The sequence below is a fragment of the Zootermopsis nevadensis genome, unplaced genomic scaffold (genome assembly GCF_977971745.1).
Source record: "Zootermopsis nevadensis isolate Lab colony 2312 unplaced genomic scaffold, Znev_1.0 Znev_ptg000029l, whole genome shotgun sequence".
Taxonomy (NCBI): Eukaryota; Metazoa; Arthropoda; class Insecta; order Blattodea; family Termopsidae; genus Zootermopsis; species Zootermopsis nevadensis.
The window spans coordinates 3316841-3338291 of record NW_028259161.1 but is presented as its reverse complement, the minus strand read 5'-3'; the positions used below and the strand labels follow the sequence as shown (position 1 = coordinate 3338291).

The window sequence follows — 21451 nt, the reverse complement described above, 5'->3', positions numbered from 1 at the left end:
GGCGGCTCCTTTGTAATACCATTAAACCCTTATATATGAGGCAGGTTCCAAAAGACAGGCAATGTGTGGCAAACAGGCGCGGCGAGAGGCAGCAGGGCATGGCGACGACAATGGTGAGTGATACTTCATCAGACGTACGCTATTTAATGAGATTTTATCTGTGTCCAGGTCTGTCAAATCGTCCCATTCCTTTAAATGTATATACCGGGAAACTGAAGTTAATTTCGTAGAGCTACTTCGCTTTTAATATCTTGTCTTCAATTATTTGGTTACTGTAAATTTCAATTTGGTATGGCAATGGAGCGTATTAATAAACTTAGGTAACTCTGTACCTCATGATTTATCATTTACAAATTCTCCTGCTAACATCGCCAAAACTCAAGAGCAAGGACTTCGTGTATGTATTAAAAATTGTGCCGACTTATTAAATGGAGCTTAGGTAATGATCACATGTTTTCATTATAGTTAATTTTGGTCAGATCCGACGCAGCTAATAAGTTTTAAAAATTCGGCCATTTTTCCGCCCTAAGAATCTATTTTTTTTATTTAATGCATTTATACGTCAACTCTGACTAAAGTTTTAGAAAATTTCATTGTTCGTCTGTGCAAAAGGACAAGAATTTCCGTCATATTGCTCATGTTTTGGTATACGACACAACAAGTGCACGTGTCGAAAGAATTGTGTAAATTAAGTTCAGTAACAATAAAGAATCAGAGTCAGATGACAAGATAATTTAATTATTTAATTACTCTACGGCAGTGTTCGGATGGAAAGACGATGAAATCAACGTAGCCAGCATAAAGGGTATCACAGAAAGTGCAACTGCGAGAAACACATGGCAAATATGTAGATGTTGGCGCTGTTGCAAACGGCACAGCATAATTTACTCTTCTCGAAATACTGTTATCTGTGAAGAAAGAGTGAGGCCAGTGCCCAACATTTCTTAAGACCACATTGAACTTTTCAAGACAGTGTATATCTGTCATGATTAAAAAAAACACGGAAAATGTAAAAACATAAATTTGATGTCAAATCCAATTTTACAACACATTTTTCTTTCACCTGATGCTTCCGTAATTTCTTATACCTTAAAATCTTTTTAACTTCCTTGTTACTGCATTATTATTTCAATGTTATGTCTTTCCCTCTTTATTCTTTCTTCTTGTCTTCATCTGGTGAAGTTGTTTTTCAACGGAACCCGTGAAGCGTCTCGCCTACAACTGTAGTGACGCTTCAGTGCAAATGCATGTTCGGAAGTCACCCCTCCAATAGCGTTGATACTTGCTTCCTCCACGATCAGACTAAACGTAAAACTTTGTTGTTTCGGCCTTGGTTTCCTGGATAGTTATTGTATCAACCGCTCTGTTCTCTTTGGTCACAGGTCCGACCCACCATAAATTCTTCTTCTTCTATGGCTCTCCGGTCCGTATTCGGTCCATGGCCTCCTCAATTCTCCTCTTCCATTCGGTCCTCTGTTAGGTCCGCCCATCATAAATTACGGCAGACTAATTATTTACTAGTTTACATTCTCTGACTGCCTCTGCCTCCGGAGCAAGAATTCTGGATGATAATTAACTTCTAAACACATAAACACCGACCACCCAAATTAACGTTTTATGATTGTTTCAGTACGCGTTCGTAGCATGCGCTGCCTTGCTGTGCACATGTTCGGGACAGCCCAGTCCTCCTCAGTCTGGGACAAGACTTGAGGAACCAAAACAGACCCTGGAGGAGGTGAGGTCTCCTCAGACCTGGAACACGGACAGACAGCAAGCTCCGCTGGACACCAGCTACCTGCCTGATGTGGAAGAACGGCAGTTGGTGGACAGAGGAGAGACACAACTAAACCAAGCAAAGGATGACTTGACGACGGATGAACATAGATTCTGGGGATATCGTCCATATTCCTGGCGACGTTGGGGAGGGGGGTGGAATGGATACAGGGGTTGGAGGGGTTATGACTATGGTAGAAGATATCCTTATTTTTATGGTTACTATTGGTAACATATTGCAAAAATGGAAGAATTTACAGCAAGAAACAGATGCCATTGAATGGAAATTTATAAAGAATGTGAAGAAAACGTACACATTTACGTGATACCGGGTATTTTTCTTATTCCGAAACCGATCGATATGGAGCTGACTGCATTGTTGCAGCGTGGAGATTGACAACACCGGAGTTCGGACTCAAGATAAAATATATTACGTACTTCGTGTGCTTTGAAAGTACTACAATGCACTATCTGTGAGGATGAACGCTGTAAATGATACATTTAAACAACATTTAAATCCAGATTGATACTGAAGCCTTGATTCTAATTTTATGGCATTATGACGTTCCAATTAACTCACTCAGTGCTGGTTTTTACTGCCCACAGAAGAAAGATTTAAATATCAAGAGACAATAACATAGTCTACGTGATCAGCAACTTTTACGAAAATATTTATATCCAAATATTTAAGGAAGCACTCTTTTTTGAGGTTCTCCAATATATTTATGTAGATAAAAGTTGCAAAAGGCCACATTATTTTGTGATTAGTCAATTCTCCTGTCATTCACAAGTCAATCTTAACCACTGTCCTAACTATCGATTATCTTAAGTAACGTATGTAACAAATGGATCAATAACCATAAACAGAAAAATGAAAAGTAGTTGGTTTCCTCGTACTAGAATGCATGTATTAATGTTGTTGTTTTTAATACAGTTTTGAGGGCCCCGATCTCGATTGTGTATAATAAAAACTAAAATTATTATTCGTAGCAATTATAATCGTGCTTGGCAACATACTCTACAAAAATTAAAGTAGGCAGGTAGGCAGATTCTGCGAGGGTGTGAAATCGGGTCTCTCACGTTAAGGAAAGAACACAGATTCAGGGTATTTGGGAACGGAGTGCTTAAGAGAGCGTCTGGGCCTAAGAGTGACGGAGGCTGGCACATTTAGGAGCACCTTAGTTTTTACTCCTCGCCAGATTTTATTAGGGTGATCAAATAATAGAGGATGGGTGGGACATGTAGAATGCAGAAGGGATATAAAACATGTCTGCACTCGGAAGACCTAGGTGCAAATGGAGGGTTATATTAAAATGAATTTGGTTCAGGACAGTGACCTGTGGCGGTCTCTTGTAAACACGGTCATTAACCTTCGGGTTCCATAAAAGGCGGTTAATTTATTGACTGCTTAAGCGTACTATTGGCTTCTCAAGAAGAACTCTTCTTCAAGTGAATTAGGCAAAAAAGAAAACCTCAGGCAACAAACGTTTCCAGCATCTTTAATCCTTTTTATATTAAGTTGTAAAATAATCCAATAAACACATTGCTTTGTTTTAATAGCTACACGGTGACAGCAATAGTAATGTGAAACATTTAAATTTAATGCTAGAAGAATATTTCATGATGACTACACAAACAGTGTTTATTATCGACTTGATGTCGATCAATGGGACAACAAAGTTTAGTGTTCTCTGAGGGGTACCAATCTAACTTATTACATCACTGACTCATGTTTAATTCTTTACAGTGTTATATAACATCACTCATTTTATTTACTCTGGGCATATAATTAAAAAAAATTAACACAGAGACTGTAATGAAGGAGTAATGACAGAAGAGAAAAACGAAAATGGACTATGAAAACAAGAAGTTCTCAGCATTGTATTGGTCCAATATTGAACCGAAAGTGCACAACAGAAAATGCAGCTCGAAACACAAAGCCATGGAGAAGCATGATAGGACGGCAAAGGTTGACCGGGGTTCAATTTCCGGAAGGGGCAGGGAGTTTTCTCTTCGCCACCACGTCCGAACCGGCTCTGTCGCTCACCTGTCCAATGCGTACAGGATACTTCCTTCCAAGGAGTAAAGTGGCTGGATGATAAGACTGGCCATCTATTGCCCAGCTTAAGAATGGGTGGAGCTTCACCTCCACTCTCCCTATATGCATTATATACCTTCACTGAGTGGTTTAGGTACAGGAACTTCTATATATTTACGTTTTACAAAATACGTTATCCTGTTGTCCATTATTACACTACAAGTACAAAATAAGGATCAGCAGGGAACAAATACGTTTACATAAATACCAGCCCAAACAGGCAATGAACATTTTAATTCTCAAAGGTTTAAAGTCCTTGATATCAGAAAACCTTGGTTAGACTTAGATGTATTGTATGGATTTGGGTTCCCAGATAAGAGAATTTGTAGGCCTGATTTAGCTGTCTACGATGTTTCAGTACCTATTAATACTCAACATGTGATAGAATAGCCTCTGTAATCTGAAGCAATGGGATTATCGAAATTATTGTATTTATGTTATACTTTATATAAAGGTATGTGACAATGTTGTAAGTATTACAATTTATAAGTACTTGGGCCTAATATAAACTATTTTTATAAACTGTATTGTGCTTCTCTTCACTTTATCTTTAGTTCAGCAATCCCACAGAACTTTAAAAATATATACTCACAGTATCCTCCAAACACAGCACATTGAACACTGTAGATCATCATTGTACAAGTTTGAAAAATGTGTTCAGTACTGGTTAAAAAACAGCAGGTTTTTAGATTTTATCAATGCAGACAATTATTTCTGAACTGGGAGTGAATACTGGTCTCTTATGACAAAAAAGACTGATTAAATTTCCATGAATACAGTTTACAGAGGAGAAAGTTTAAAAAACGGAAAGTCCAAGGGTTTATTTTATTATTCGACACATAAATTATTGAAGCTGAAATGGACTGAGTGAAACAAACAACATACATAGAGTTCTGAATAGAAAATCATAATAAGAGCAAATCAAGGGGAAATTGGAATAAGAAATATCATATTCAAAACGGACCATGGGAAAACAAGCATGATAATGCAACTCGAATTAAGCAGGCTCCAATAATGGGATATTATTTTTACTTTTATCCATATGTGTTAAGTGACCTAACCATCTTAATCTCCTTGTCCATTCTTTTGTTAATTTTTGTTATTACATATGTATGTATGTATATATACATATACATACATACACACACATACATACACGCGCACACACACAAATGTGGATGCTTCTGCTATGTTTCATACCTCACTGGGTTTGATGTTCGTTCATTACAGATATACATTTTTTACGGAAAATATTCATTATGCGTCAGTTTTAGTATTGGATGCAGAACGCAGTACTGGTTAGCTAGAGGCGGAAAACACGAAGTTCAATTTGTCATGTTTCTAAGCCTGAATACGAGTCAAAGGAAAATTTTCATCTCAACCCGTACACTGACTAAATAGTAAAATGACAGTAATCAATTCCTTACGACAAGGCCAACCACGAATCGTAAACAAGACCACAACGGGTGAGTAATGTTCCTGATGGGACACAGGAGTTATACAGATTGAGCGTTCGTGCAGTTTGCCCTGGTCTGCAACACAGCCTGAACGTATCTCAACTGTTGGTCCACACCGTGTAATTAGCGCTGCAATGGTAAGTAAATCTGCCTTGAGAATAAATCTACAAGAACAACATGGATTGAGCCTTCAAATGCAACTGCACGGACGGCAATGTATTTTAGGTTTCTTACTATACGCATCTCCTACATTTCACGCACGAGATACGTCACTAAGCAACACTACCCACCTAACGTTTAAAAGTAAACGTTTTTCACCACCTCTCAAAATTTAAAGCTAGCTATTATGAGATTGTTTAACAAAATAAATTATACGTAACCATAGAAATATTCTGACACAAGGCTTCTTTAGTTAACAAAAGAATGGGAAGGGGTGTTATTTGTAATAAGATAGGGTACAGGAGAATTCCAAATGTTACGAGATGCCAGTAATAAATTATCTTACATACAACATACTGTGTTAAAGACACGTTCCTGTCGTAAGGAACGCGGATAGCTTCCCAGTCGAATAATATGTTTATAAACTTAATTTACACACTTACAAAACCATTGGAACGATCATTCCATTACACAGGCGATCTTAAGTTAATCAACCAAACAAATGACAAACTAATCCAATATTTAAACCAAAAGGATCAAGAGCTCTAATACGAAAGTCAATGTTCCTGAATCAGTTCCATTTACATCCCATGTTAGCTGTCTGTAGGCATACCCCCCCCCCCCCCCCCAACCTCCACCTGCTTCTCGGTACACCAAGTAGTTTGTTTCGAAATGGTTCCACCAACGCCTTGCATGCACATCCATTGTTTTACTGCTTCAAAAATACCATTTGACCTATACAAATCAGATCAATTCATAATATGTCTTATGCCTAAATATAAATATCACAACATGCAGATTTTTGTAGATGGAGAAACAATCTAAAGCTTGAAACCTTATGTCTGTGGGAACGCAAACACATTTTTTAACATACATCACAAGTTACGCACAAGCTACTGTGCAAATTTAATGTTTAAATATTGACAGCCCAGTGAAATATTACAAACATTAATTGAGGTGTTTGCTTCGCCATCTTCATACTAAGTGCGGTTCAGAGGCTAGCTACTGAATTCATTGTATAATTTGATTTTTTACGTAAACTTCATCAAATGAAGACGGTTACACCGATTTCACTCTGAATTTCCAGGATTAATTTTAAATCTAGTTTGTTAGAAGTCTTAAATTTGTTCAAATGAGAAACGCAAGCTGCACTCTATACGCTCTCAAATGAGCGTTAGTACGAACTTTGCAAGCATTGTTAGCTTTGTGATCTACGCAGAGAGGACCGAGTATAGGTGATAAATAGTTCAGTATTCAAGGATATTGCAGGAGCAACATGGCGTGTATTGAATGCGATATTTAAACAAACACACATCATGGTGATCAGAGCTTGTGGTTTTAAGGAACGCAAGCAAAGCAAAGTATTTTTTTTTCCTACGATACGTGTAGATCCGTTACAAGAACAATACGTAATAATTACAACCATAGAAATCGTGTTAGAACTACAATTTCGACAAATTCAACTTCACCAAAATCATGAATAGGTGAAATTCAAAAGTCTAAATCAGATATTTGTTACTGTTGAGTAAGCATATAGTAGAGAAACGGGTGAAAAAATGTAATCCAGTGGAGAACGCGCATTTTACAAATGCGTTCTTTACAACTTTGCATTATCCCACTGGTATTATTATTAGATTATTGTGGATAAAAATATACTGTACAAAGTTAATCATATTCCACTGAACTAAAAACTGTTCAGTTAAATATTAGCAATATCAAAAACTATTCCAAACAAACTATACTGAGCTTACTAAAAGATACATTTATGCCATGTACAACTATTTTTGAAGATAAGACGTTTTAAAGAAGAGCATCAAACTTCGATTTGAGCTTCGTGTAAAGCAGGGGTTATACTGGGCCAAGGAGGAGATAACGTTACATACGCCAAAAACCATAAGTAGGGGACTCTAATACTAAATTTAATTGAAATCCGTTAAGTAACCCTCTTATACACTTTCTCTTCGTGCAATATGTGCGGGAAGAAAAACTCAATAATGCAGAAATTGTTTTATAGACTTGGGAATGTATTTATAAAGAAGTATGTGTATATGAAAAACTTTTCTTGCTGATTTGATAAGAATTGTTCTCACATTCTTCTCAATGCAACCCCCATAATCTTCCTTTCATTTATCACCATAATCTACATAATGTCCGCAGATGATGCAGCGACAACTGAGAAAATAGAATAGATATCACGTGCTTCTTATCTCATTAATAACGCGCCTGCAAACCGACGTCTAGTCTAACCTGCAACATAGGGATGTCGGAGAAGTTGCCGCATAAGCACGGGGTTTGTCTGGAGTCATGTGCGATCTGTAGATGTATTTTCCTCTAATTTGCTGAAACGTTTGCAAAAATATGTAGGTTTTGTTAAGAGAGTTTCACTTTTAAGATATAGCACAGCAATTTTCGTGAATGGTCGTGTCTTTCTTTGGGTAAGAAACACCTCCCCCCCCCCCCCCCCCCCCCAACCCAACTCTAGTCACACTTCGGAGCGCAGAAACTCAAGTCTTCAAGCAACGTTCCTGTTATTGTTCTCCGATTTTGAATGAAGCTACAGTGTGTTGATAAAATTTAGCAGAACTGTCCAATATCAACTTTTATGAAAGTATTTTCAGCCGTTTACGAGTTGTTGAATGCGTACAGACGGTCGGACAAACCGAGTTTAACAGGCGTTCTGAACGGATGCGACCGCGCCCTGAACACAACCACTCATTCCGAGACATATTCATTTTATATCAAATCTATATTTTCAGTGTTTTACAGCGTATGAAATATACCTCAGGCACCCCACAGAACCCCTGATTCAGAATCGCTGGTCTAGAACACGCTGGTGCACCAACCTGCTCGTAACTAACTCCGCGGAGAAGAGTCTGTCTTGAGAAGCTAACAGTCGCCCAACTAGTCAAGAACACCCTTCCCCCCGGCTCTATAAGAAAATATAATTTTCTGATTGTCTTCATATCTTTCGACAGCTGTGTACCAGGGCGTCTGGTTTTAATTTCGATTCGTTTCTGATGTTCACAGTTGAAGGCTACACTTCTGCATGGCCTGCTGCTGGTGTCCTGCGTCGCGGCATGGAACAATGAGCTGACATACTGGAGCTACGGCCGGGGATACGGCAGAGGTCACTACGGCATATCTAATTATAACTACTGGGATGATACAGCACACAATGCCGAGCCATATCCTTGTACCTACCCCTGGTGCACCTACGGAATCAACTTACAGTTATATTCGTATTGACCTCATATACAGTACAATACATGAGACGAAATGGCCGTTTGTTTATTTTCTACACTTAATCATGTACGTAAAGTGCCCTAACATTAACAATAACTGACATTTAATGTTACTGTACTAATTAAATTGTGAAAACACACAACATTAAACACTTTCCATGCTAAAGTTCCAGGTGTGTTTCGATAAAAAATCGAAAGCAAAATTAGATTAGATTCACTGTATCTGTCAAACGCTGGTAACAGACTCCTAGCTCCTGGACTGATTCTGTTCAAATAAAATATATACCGGTGACAAAATATTAAATATTTCTAAGAAACACGAAATAAACATACAAACAAACAATACGGAATGGAGGGGGAATGCACACTTAACATAATAAATAATAATAACATATATCCGTGTAGTGTTGAGTTACTGTAAAACATAATTTTGCGTCAGATGTTTATATCTCGGAGACACTCCACTAAGAATGCGCGTTCTATAGCAAAAAACAAGAAACTCAGACCATGTGGTCTACATTGTTATTATAGAATCTTCCGGTTGTTAAAACCCACATCAATTCATTATATTTGTGTTACAAAGGAAAGTATATTAATTATTACCTAACTGGCTTTGAGAGAACAGACATTAAACTACATTGAAAGTATAAATAAACTGCGCACAGATAACCCACTTACTTTTGTTGGATCGGAGTAGGTTTGGCCCCTGTCATAAAGAAGACGAAGAAGAAAATCTGGAAAAAAGAGAAAGGTTTTAAAAATTGCGCTGAGTTTTATTATATGGTGACCTTGAAGAGCAAGTTATGAAGTTTAATTCTTGATAGTGTACAATCGTTATTTTTAGCACGTGAGTTATTTACTGTGGCCAGTTCACAATTAGCGCTTAATTATCAGTTCCTTAGTGGGAAACACTGTGTTGGTAATTAGTCACGGCAAATCAGTCACATGAGAATCTATCAAGAATATGAAATGTTTCCATTATGAACATACACAAATATACTATTTATAACAAAACTGATTACGTGATTCCTCTTGTTCTAAATTTTAGGCATGAGAAATCATTTCAGATTCATGTTTTGATGAGAGTTATCAACACTTAATTTGTGAAATAGGAGAAGACATTCACGTTAAATATATGAATGAAAAGTGACAGGTGATTTGTGTTCGCAGCAGAATTTCCCAACCTCCTACATCATTACGTGATATGTAGGGCTTATATATCCATACAGGTACATTGCACTACAATATATTCTTATATTTTTATATTTATCGATCGGAGAATCATACTCCCTCCTTCTTCAGGGCTGAAGATGAACTATGTTTCACCGAAAATCTGGCATCTACCGACGAGTCTACACGACGCAATAACCAAGAACAACAACATCATTATTGCCACAGCCGTAACAACTTAAAATTTCATTTAATTTTATCACATTTTCTTAATTGTTGGACAAAATCAAACGCTAGAGTAAAGTTTTATTTTTAAAAACGTATTTAATTCCTGACATAGTTCGCTCTTAGGTACATTAATATAAACATTTACAAGCTTGCAAAATCAGTTGATTTTTTATTTACTGTAATATGTTCAACTAAATCTGACACAGTATCAGACAGAGTTTAATGCGCCTTCTGTTGTTACTGTAAGGGAAAATATTGCTTACTACTTACTTAGTTTTATGCAGACATTTGCCATTGTCACATAATCCTAGTTATTCTGCCAGACGAAAGACGTTCGCATCATTACTGCGACCTTAGACATTTCCAGGTTCGTTCCTCCCAGGTAACCACAACCACAGATCGTCCTTTGAGCATGTCCGTACAACTCTAATGTATGCCCACACTTTATGTTCTATAATATTTTTCCACAAATTTCAAGGATTGCGTCATGGTGTGTCATGAGTAACAACACACGCGCGCGTGGCATTACAGTTACTACAGTCTTCATTTTATTACAATTATTATCATGCACGCACTATTGTTTCGGTCTCATGAAACCATCATCTGATGCATTATTACTCTACATCCAACATCTGTAAATTGCAACTGAGTCACAAGAGCTTTTAGTACCAAGAGATGTTTCTGACTGTGGCCACTTGAGACCGAAACGCAGTATATGATCATAATTGTGACAAAAACAAGGCTGTGATGACGGTAACAGTATATAAGTATATATATATATATATATATATATATATATATACACACACACACACACACACACACACACACACGTGTACAGAATTTTCCCACGTTCATTGCCTCTCTTATTTATTCGTAATTTGGTGCCCCACAGTTATTCTCCTTCTCTCTGTCCCAATGATCAACACTTAAATGCACCTTTAATTTGTAGTTTAAAATAATATTAATTTTTACTATATTTATGCAATGTACAGAAAATTGATAAATATATACGGATACGAATAGAAATATGTAATGATACAAGGGAATTTCTATGGGTTGAGTAAGGGTAATGGATCTGTAAACTGAAGTACTGCAAACAATACACACATATACGTGATATCAATGTGAGGTGTAAGCTGGGTGGTGAAATGTACGATCATCAACACCGCAAACTTCTTTGTCGATACAACATCGTGCCCAGCGAGGCCGTTGCAGTTTTATTTGAATTATGCAACTTCGTATCAGATTAAGTACCTTACTTCACATTTGCCAATATGACGACCTTTATTTTATTTTGATTGGATTTAAGTAAAATTGTGAAGTGAAGTGATTTACCATAAAGAATGCGGATATATTTTCTACAAAATGTAACTTTATTTCTCAACCTAATGGTACAAAATAAATGGTCGTACAAAAATAAATAACAGTATAAAATCCATTAAATACAAAAATAATGTTTTGTTGATATTATTGAGCGTAACATGTCCCTAGGGTTTTGCTTGTGCTTAATAATAGTCGTATTCAGGTTGGATTCCGGACACGTCCCTGAAGGACCTCCGTCTTGAAGCGCTGTCCTGCCTGTAGCTGAAGAGTGGTCTAAAGATAATTGTTTCAGCAACTGACATGTCATCATCATCACCTTCTTCATTCACAATGCGGTCGTCGGCGACATAACTGCGGGTTTGCCTCTTTGCCCCTGTTGGTCCTTTCTGACCTTGAAGTGTGTCTGATGACGAGTCTTCAGATTTTTTATCTGAAGTTTCACTTCCTGCAGAAATGCCACTAGCGGTTGTCGATTCTTCTATTTCAGATGAAGTAGTGTCATCGGAAGAACGCTGTTTCCTGCCTGCGGTTTTAACATCGGCGTTATCGGGTGTTCTGAAAATTTCTACCATGACCACCGCCTTCTTCCCGCCCAGTATATCTTCTACTAACACGGAGTCTTCCTTGGCTCTTAGGTCTGAAGCAGATATTTTGCTTTCCTGGGGTACAGCCGCAATTGATCTGTAATTCCTGGCAGATGGCAGAGGACGAGAGAGTCTTAGGACTTCAACAAGGACGTCGATTTTCTCTTCTTCGGGTACACTTTCTCCCGTCACTCTGTTCAGAGATGCCACATTCTGTACAGACTCCGCCGCGGACATCTGTTCAGTGCCTGGTCGGCTTGAGGGCATCGTGAGAGCGCCACAGATCAGCATTAACACAACGAAAACCTGGAACGCAAAAGAGGTTGTTAGTAACGTCAAACGTGCCGAAGAATCCACGTAGACCCGAAGAGATTTGTGGCATTTTGTAGCACACCACCCCTTGTCGGCTGTCCGCGTCAGTATATTCATATCTGGAAACATACATTCATGGTGACATTCTGAACACTTCAACTAAACGAAACTTTTTAAATTGAAATTATTTCGATTTGTTATAATAATTTTACAAAATTGTAAAATTTTAGCAGGTGATTCATAAATACTCTCAAGCTATACCAATATTACATTTTTATTCACCTGGTGCGGTTTATAGAATATTTTAAATCACTGGAAAATAACGAACTTTAACTTTTAAACTATTGTCTCAAGTGTCGTCTATCAGTAATTAAAATTGGCTGTGGCTTACAATATGATGAGATATCAGGTTCTTAAGGTGACGAGTATGAAGTTTGCAGTCTTCTGGGATGTTGCGTGCCGTGTTGTCTGGTAGATATCGACCGACATTTCAGAGGGGCTTACTGTCATCACCTCATCCTAGTTGTGGATGCAGTAAATACCTCTGAAACGTCGGTCTACATGCGCCAGACTAAACAGAGCGGCATCAAAGAAGACAACTATTTCGACTTAACATGTCCAATTAATCCGCGTCTTAAAACCAGTAAAATCTGAGAAGAAATTAACATTCAGCCAACAAAAATGTTTCTTTTCAAAGTATTTATTCGGTAATTCAGAAAAATGTAAACCTCTAGAAATTTTCTTCGACTGAAACACGTACTTACCGAGTATTTCTCCATGCTTTTGGTTGAAAACGCAAATTCTGAATGGCAGTCTTGCTTGTGGATATTGTGGTCTCGTAGCTATCACCGGAGTAACTCTTCTTCTTTAAGATGCAGTCAGCTTCAAACTGAGCTCTGATACTCACCTGGTGTACCTGCCAGTATTTATACTCAGCGTTCCCACGTCTCATATTAGTACTACGTAACACATTAACACCTCCTCGACGTGTCGTAATCCAAGAGACATATTTCAAGTACATTGGATCAAGTAAGTGCTAATTGTTAGCCACATAAGCGGAAGCTTGCCTTCTTCATATAATCTGGAGTAGTGATTCGTCACAGCATGCTGTAACGCCGTGTTTTCCAGTAAGTAGTTTCAATATTACGCATTTGTTTTTCGAGAAAACTCGTTCAAAGATTGCGTAAATTGTTCGAACGTATTAATCCTCATTTTGTATCACGCTTTTATCGAAACAAACCTAAATACTGAATGACGTTGAAGTGTTTATACCCGAAAAATTTTGACATTGAATTACATTTTAAATCGTAGGATGGTTTTATCAAACCGCAACGTCGGGTTTTTACCACTGCACGTTCATATGTTAGATGACTAAACTGATCAGCTTTCTGTCACATGCCAAGAAAGTTGTTAACACCTGTAACGGCTCGGGGTTGTCAACAGAGACTTCGAATGAACAAATATTAACTCTGAAACTAGGCGAGACAATTTGACGACTTCTGTCATTCTTCTGATAAGCTGGTGCATGTACCTGAAACACACACGTGTCTTAACTAACTCCATGGAGCAAACTACTTCCTGGTAAACTGACAGTCACTCAGCTGACCGAGAAACTCTTCACCTATTATGCAACCAGGACGTTCATTACCATTTTCATAAATGCGAGAATGAACTATACTCTGAGCCAGCTGAATCCAGTTTATATCTTCACACCCTATTTCTTCAAGACACGTTTGAATATTATCCTCCAATCAACATGTAGGTCTCCAGAGTGATCTCTTTCTTTGAGGGTTTATGATTACAACTTTGTATGCACATCTCATGTCCACATGCGTACTACACGATTATCATAATAGATTTAAAGTTATTTATAATGTAATTTTCTCCAGCCTACTTTCACTTTATCTCTTAGATCAAAATGTTATCCTGTGGTCCCAAACACCCCAAATTTATGATATTCCTTTAATATGAGAGATCCACATAAAATAACAGATTCTTATCAAGGTACGTGTGCATTTATAACATGAAGTCAAAAATCCATGATGGGAAGTAAGACTCAAAATCGTTAATAAGATGAAGTCAATATTATTTTCTCCTCTGTGACAAAGAAACCTTTGCTGCAATTACATGTTGGTAGTAGCTGGGGTGCGATATGTTTAGATCAATTTACGCCTACTGGTTTCACCAACTCATGTTTTTGTGATGTCATCATCATTCTTACAGAGCCTCCAGGAGTCCGAGCAGCGAGTCTGGGTGTTACATTCACTGCAGTGCTGTTCAGACAGACGTATTCATTGCTTACGTGAAAAATGTATACGCAGTTTTGTCTACTCAGTTTACAATGCTGTAAGTAAATATGTTTTTAGACGCTCTTGATCGCCGTTTTCATCATCATCATCATCATCATCATCATAGATATCACCACCGCTACCATTATTCCTCGCTTTCAGTTTTTTACGTATTAGCCCCTACGACCTATACAGTTCTCAAATTTTAAATCATTCAGACGTGTAATAGGACTCCTTGCGGATAGATTATTATTATTATTATTATTATTGCATTATTTATCTCGCTTAAGTAACAGGTACGCTGCTATATATTCAAAAGGTCTTGTGTCAAACATTCATATCGGTTACGTTGGCTGAACTGTGCTGAGCAAGGCATCTTCTCGCTGTGTGGCACCGAAAACTGCTGTCATTTGATCCACACCTCCCCCAAGAGTCTCGGTGATATCACACAGTTTTAAATATTGCTAGTGTTTTTATCACACACTCGAAACTGTTACGGATATAATAATATGGCATAACATTTTCCTACTCGTCTTATATGATCATGAAACGTGGACCATCTTTTCTGAAGAAGACAAAGTGAAACTGCTTTAGAATAAGATGCTTGAAGGTATATTTGGAAGACACACAGATCAATAACATGTGCTCGTTTTTCGAGTCGTAAAATTATGACAGGTAGCCCGGGAAGAGGGCAAAAAATACTTACACTTGGAAGACATAAGAGAGAATAATATTAAAATTGATATCATTTAAATGAACAGTAAGGGTGTTAACTCTATACGTAAATAACTTTGAACAATGTGTAGAGTGGAAATTGAAATTCGCGCTGGTACACCTTTGGGCTATATTGTATGAGGTCAGTCGCTATAGCAGTTACATTACTTGTGATTTATTTCCGCTGTCGTATCCCGTTTACAACAATTATTATAATTCAAAGACGAAATGCTTAGTGTTACACAAAAATAGCATGTGCACCCCCGAAAATAGTTGCTTGCACAAACTACGTTACAAATTTGTTTGGATAAGTTGCCTAAAGTTGGTCTCAAGCAGGGTTAACAGCCACTGAACTCTGTGCTCGGCACTACTCTATCGAAGAAAGTAAATTAGTGTTTCTTCACTACATTATGCTCCCTATTAGCAAGTGAAACACCTGGAACGTTCCAGCTCATGTTCCAAAGTTTGCTTTTATTATTCAGCGAAAGTGCCAAATAGCACATAATATGCAGTATTGATATGAAAGTGATTCATCTTGTTTGCTAGCCAAATTTTTGCGAAGTGCGTAATTGGCAGAAATATGATGGTAAACAAACGAAAGTCACTACAGTGGTTTCATGTCAACGTCTGCTAAATCCAAGCACTACGTGGGAATCTCTAAAGCGGGGGCACAGTCAAATATTTTAAGTGAATTGGCATTAACATCTGAGTTCAAATTAGAACAAATTTATTCCTGAACTGAAGCACAAGCGAGTGGGAGGGCGAAGATAAACTTCGATGTATCCTTAACCTGCGAACTAGAACGAGATAAATGGTCAGATTCACACTCCAGTCGCCTTTCTGGGAAAGAATCTACGGCACTCGCAAGATAAGAACCTGGGAAGTACAGAGCCAATGTGGACGCGGTGGGGAAGAAAAACATATCCCTACACATTCCACCCATCGCCTTCGAAAGTCGAGATCAAATGGTTCTAGTCATGTATTCGGAAAATCCTGGGTTCAGATCTTACCCCTGACACAAGTAATCCTGACTGAAGTATTTTTTGTGATCTTCTTCCGTCCCTCGAGGTAACCTCAGGGACAGGGCCTCAAATAAGCCACAGCCGCTTCCTTCCACGTCATTTCCAATTCATTAATCACTTATCATTCTTCCCATTCGGCGCTATAAAATCTAAGCAACTGAAGTGTCGTTAAATAAGACAAATATAAAATAAATATGGCAAGTACATCTTTATTTGGACATACAACGAACTGTGGAACAAAAGCATAAAACATTCCATCAAATTATACATTAATCTATAACATATACAATAATATAATAAATTATAGCAACAATGTCCAAAAATGTTACTGACGTAAGTTTATTACAAAAATAAATTACAACAGGGGTGCTTTCCCAAAGAAAGAAAGTAATTTTCAACATTAATCCTTTATCTCACTTGTTTCGAATCACACAAAACATTGATATGGTACTCTAACGCCCTAGAATTTAATGACCGAGTAAAAATAACCTTAGCTAACAACAATTACAACGTCCTACATCTTTGATTCTCGATTTGTGAACTATCTTTGTCGTCATGTTTAAGACGTGATGATGCTAGTCATATATTCGGTATCTCAGTTCTCAAATCCAGAATTCTTGCTGGGTTATTTAATTCTGACACCAAATCCTTGCTGAGATGTTATATACTCTCGGTCATAAAAACAGATTGGGTCTTCTGGCTTATTACGCCAAGTAAGCTTGTAGGTGGTTACAAATATTTCGAAGGATCATACTGAGTATATATTTAATATCTACCCTGAAAACGGAGTAGGATTTTCCTTCAAAACTTTGGTAACCACCTACGAGGCCTCACAATAAGATTACCATCGACAAACCCTGCTACTTTTTATACAGCGACTTATAAACTATTTAATTATACGAAGTCAGAGCACCAATTAAAATCACTCACAATATTAAAATACATACAAGGATTCTACATTACTCTATATAATATCACTTTCAGCTCACTAACACAAAGACAGACAAACCTACTCCATGGTACAGGTCGGTCGTTATCCATCTAATCAAGAGATTCCCTATTTATAATGTATCTCAAAGTGTATGAACATTTTGATACCAATTCAATACTTATTTAAAACAACACAAAATGCCTTTACTAGTCCGTAACTTAAGACCACTTATGTGATAATGTGCTGCTTGGTCAGGGCTAACGTCCACCTGGCGGGACAGTGATAAATAAGTATGGGGTAATGTAGATGCTGAATTAGCATCAGAAAATTCTAAAAACTAGCAGGAAAACCCCACTCCAGGGCCACACTTAAAGTCACTCGGGATTGAACCGGGGTCTCTGCTTTGAGAAACCAGCGTCCAGCTGCCCATCTACGTCACGATCACATATTGCAACATATTTGAAGTATGTTAAATATGAGTGTATTCAGTTTTCTGTGTTGTAAAAAAATTCTAAATCCGATAGTAACTCGTTCTGACTGAACTTCGTTAATATAAATTTAAGAATTTGCACGTGGCAATGACAAAAGACAATATGACCTCTCGCATCTTTGCTAAACGTTTATCAGAAGTTTCTGGAACACAGATTATTGCTAATGTGCCTGAACCCTGTGTGTTCATCAATAACAAGGCCAGAATGACGCGTGCTTATTGACAAGTCACAAAAACTAGGTTCGGTGCAGACGTGAGTTTGGTCATTTGTACTGCAAGCAATAAGATGTTTCAACACAACTGAGCACGTACTCAGGTGTTTAATACTGAGCTTATGTAACGAAAGAACAGCCTATTTAAATAAATACATACATGTAATATACACACTGTCCCAAAAAGTTGTGTACACAAGATTAATATTCCGTATTATAATGTGTATACATATTTTCGGGACAAACTGTACATATAATTTTTGGTCTTCTGCTCACATAATACTGTTCTTCCTTGTTGGAATGTATGTTAAAGTAAAAATGCAGTCACAAGATCGAAAGAATTACGTCCTAACTTGGAAACAATATGCGCAGAATATTTTAATCAGGTACAGGGAAAACTATAGAAAGCAGAAAGAAAGATGAAGATGTAAACTGCTCAGAAACAACGCACATGTTAAAATGAAACTTTCGTAAAACGGAAAAGTATTCAAGTCCATTGAGTTTCCGTTATTAACAGGTATGACCATATACGGAACGCAGTATAACAAGAACAAACTCTATTCTGAGGATCTTTTTAAGCAAAATACTTGTTAGGCAACCCTCGGGTGATAAAGCACGTTTCTTGTGTCTCAGCCTAGCGTCTGAGCACTTCTTTGATATTTGTTATTTAAAATTATCATGCACTTTTAATTTGTGAAAATGATATTTACTACTTAAATATTAAATATAAGTTACCATACGAGCAAAAGATTAATTTTTTCAAAAAATAGTTTTAATGATTTAAAGAAAATATTCATTTACTTATTTAGAGGGCAGTCCCAAATAATATTTCATATTTATGTGCTTTATACAACATAATTATTTGGCACAGAAAATTTTTCTCGCTTATCAATCAATAAAGAAAAGTCCGTAGAGTCATTCTGCATCCTGTAATGACGTCATAGATTCCAATCGATGAACGTTCTTTCAATGTTGCTATCGGAACAAGGACTGTAGCAGGTCGATGGATTTGCAGACCATTTCTTACTGACGGTATGGATAATACGGATAATACGGATAATTCGCATGCTGACGGCGTGTCTCGTTGAGCCTGCGACGTCTCTCCGCCTGAACCCGTTTATAACTGAACAATGGTCTGAACACTATAACCTCTGCTGTTTCCATATCGTCGTCATCAGGAACGACTGGTTTGTCTGCGTCTTCAGTGGTATCAGGTTCATTTCCCGCGCTGGATACTTCTGTTGAGGAGACGTTGTATTCAGGTTCAGCAGAGCCGATAATAGAACCACCAGACAACGGAGTTGGCAGAGAGAAGACTGAGGCCATCAGCGCAAGGCAAAGTAGTCCTACCAACTGAAGAGACAGGAATAATATTATGCAGACTACATATATAGATCCTCAATTACCAGTATATGTTCTACTGTATCCTACCGCACTTATAAACGGAATTTTACCTCTTTGGAGTCTACTTTTATTTGTATCCTTCATCATCCAAGTTTCCATACAGTAAACGTGTTACTGTCATGACCCTAGACAATTTAGAAATCCACAGTCCTCTTCGTTCTCATAATGATACCCTTGTACAATTAAACGCTCGTATTTTCTGTTATAATTTACATCACGTTTTCAATATCGCAAGGTAAAGCGCATTCTTACAATTTCAATGCGTTGTCTTGTAAGTATATGTTTCCTCAAATATTTCAAGCCTTGCAACCATCCCTCGAAAATCGTTAGTTTTATTTCGTGTCTCATACATTTCTGGTAATTATTCTCACCGTCACGTGTAATTACTTGATCATAAGCAACGTAAAGTGTCATTATAAAACCATTCTTAAAGCTGTAAGAATGAAAGTTAAGTTTTAAAATGTAATATTTTACATATTTATCAATACATTCTTAAAGAAACCTCTTTGTTATACAGACGTTCTAGAACAAAAACAGAAAAATTACTTTCTCTTAGTAATAATAGCACTGTATCTGTTGCAGTTTTCTGATAAGTCACTGCCTTAAATTTCCATTACATCACGGACTACGAGAGAAACATCTGGACAGTTCTAGTAATGTGAACATTTGTAACTTGCAAAAGTCTGTCAAGGACGCAAACAAAATTCAATTCGTACGTCACAGTCTGTTTACTTTCCTGAAACGATCGTAAACATTTAAATGGAACCTTACTCTCCGTTTTCTCTCGAATACTGAACGTCTTAGAACATATTTATTAATACGAAGATCATGATCATGGTCTTGAACAGATCTCAAAATTAAATTACCCCGATCTGTAAAAAACGTCAAAATGCGAAGTGGACAAAAATAATAAATTCACACCTGCCATGTGGAAAAGAAGAACCACTTAAATATCTACCTAATTGATTCAGTAACTGACTAAGTCACTATTTAAAATGGCTGTCTTATGGGATGTTACACTGCATACGAGTGTAGTAGCTATTGATCGAAGTGTCGGAGGCACTTACTCCTCCATCATCATCCTGTTAATTATTAAATAAATATTACAGTATGAAAATGACATTATGGATTGAATATTTTATCACTTTCTCACCACTCTATCTAATGTTTTCGTAGTGATATGAATAGCGAAATTTCGCATTAGAAAATGAACGTCTCCCTAGCAGAATCTCATACTTATACAACACCAAAAGCATGGTTATTAAAAGCAACAGTAGGACTCTACAGAACATAATCCCACACAGTTTTCTACATTTTCATAGACAAGGATGGCAGGCCTAATATTTGATTTATGCGCGCTTTGAGCGGAGTGAATTTATATTCATCCGTCCGTCGGTCCTACTCTCAGCCTATTCATTTTCCTGCACTAGCCTACAGAAGGAATAACAATAAAATTCAGTATTAAAGGTTTAAACGAAAGTTGTTACAAGCGAGTTTAATTTTCCATCATATCAGAACCATTATAATCCTAACTTTTCACGAAGCTAAAATCAAAATCTGGCTTTGTAAAAAAGAACATGAATGCAAAATAATTGTACATAATATAAAATATAGACCACACTATACACAATGTATATTCGAAATATGTTCCATATGGCATGCAATTAACAAAATACAATAAAATTAGTTTGTGACTCTACAGCATATTGCAATATGGGTTTTTATATATATAATAAATTATGTGTCTGCAATACATTAACCTAAAGGCCAATGAGATAAGCATATATCTAAAGAAGGCACTGGAATAAATATTTATACTCCACAGTTGACTACATATTTCCTTTCACATTATATGCAAATTCTAAAATGCTTAAGAAAATAAAATACTCACCGTATAAGATGTGATCATGGTGTTTATAATATGTTGAACTTTCTTTAAGTGAATATTATTTCAGTATTAAACAACGTTGTATCGAAGAGGAACACAAAATGTCCGGAACAAAGCACTGAAATCAACTGAACATTAAAAACTGAAGCGGCG

At 37.1% G+C, this 21451-nt stretch overlaps 3 protein-coding genes and 1 long non-coding RNA gene across 5 annotated transcripts; 2 read left to right on the top strand and 2 right to left on the bottom strand.

The window, feature by feature from the left end:
- LOC110827360 (uncharacterized) lies at window positions 1–4398 on the top strand. Its single transcript, XM_022058964.2, has 2 exons — window positions 1–113; window positions 1631–4398. Exons 1-2 carry the CDS (start codon window positions 36–38, stop codon window positions 2003–2005), a joined length of 453 nt encoding a protein of 150 aa, XP_021914656.1. The 5' UTR covers window positions 1–35; the 3' UTR covers window positions 2006–4398.
- Window positions 4399–5000: 602 nt separating this feature from the next.
- LOC110827376 (uncharacterized) lies at window positions 5001–14587 on the top strand. Of its 2 annotated transcripts, XR_002542303.2 has the most exons (3): window positions 5332–5465; window positions 8515–8796; window positions 14573–14587. It is a non-coding gene; the product is annotated as an uncharacterized LOC110827376 (long non-coding RNA). The 2 variants fall into 2 exon arrangements; XR_002542301.2 differs by lacking the exon at window positions 14573–14587 and having other exon boundaries at window positions 5001–5465; window positions 8515–9879.
- Window positions 11483–13262, bottom strand: LOC110827356 (uncharacterized). The gene is made up of 2 exons (XM_022058960.2): window positions 13114–13262; window positions 11483–12343 (listed from the first exon to the last, which is right to left on the bottom strand). The coding sequence occupies exons 1-2, from the start codon at window positions 13126–13128 to the stop codon at window positions 11636–11638; spliced, it is 723 nt and encodes a 240-aa protein (XP_021914652.1). The 5' UTR covers window positions 13129–13262; the 3' UTR covers window positions 11483–11635.
- Window positions 14588–16562: 1975 nt separating the features above from the next.
- On the bottom strand, window positions 16563–21451 carry LOC147872244 (uncharacterized). The gene is made up of 2 exons (XM_087358054.1): window positions 21302–21451; window positions 16563–19359 (listed from the first exon to the last, which is right to left on the bottom strand). The coding sequence occupies exons 1-2, from the start codon at window positions 21317–21319 to the stop codon at window positions 19030–19032; spliced, it is 348 nt and encodes a 115-aa protein (XP_087214180.1). The 5' UTR covers window positions 21320–21451; the 3' UTR covers window positions 16563–19029.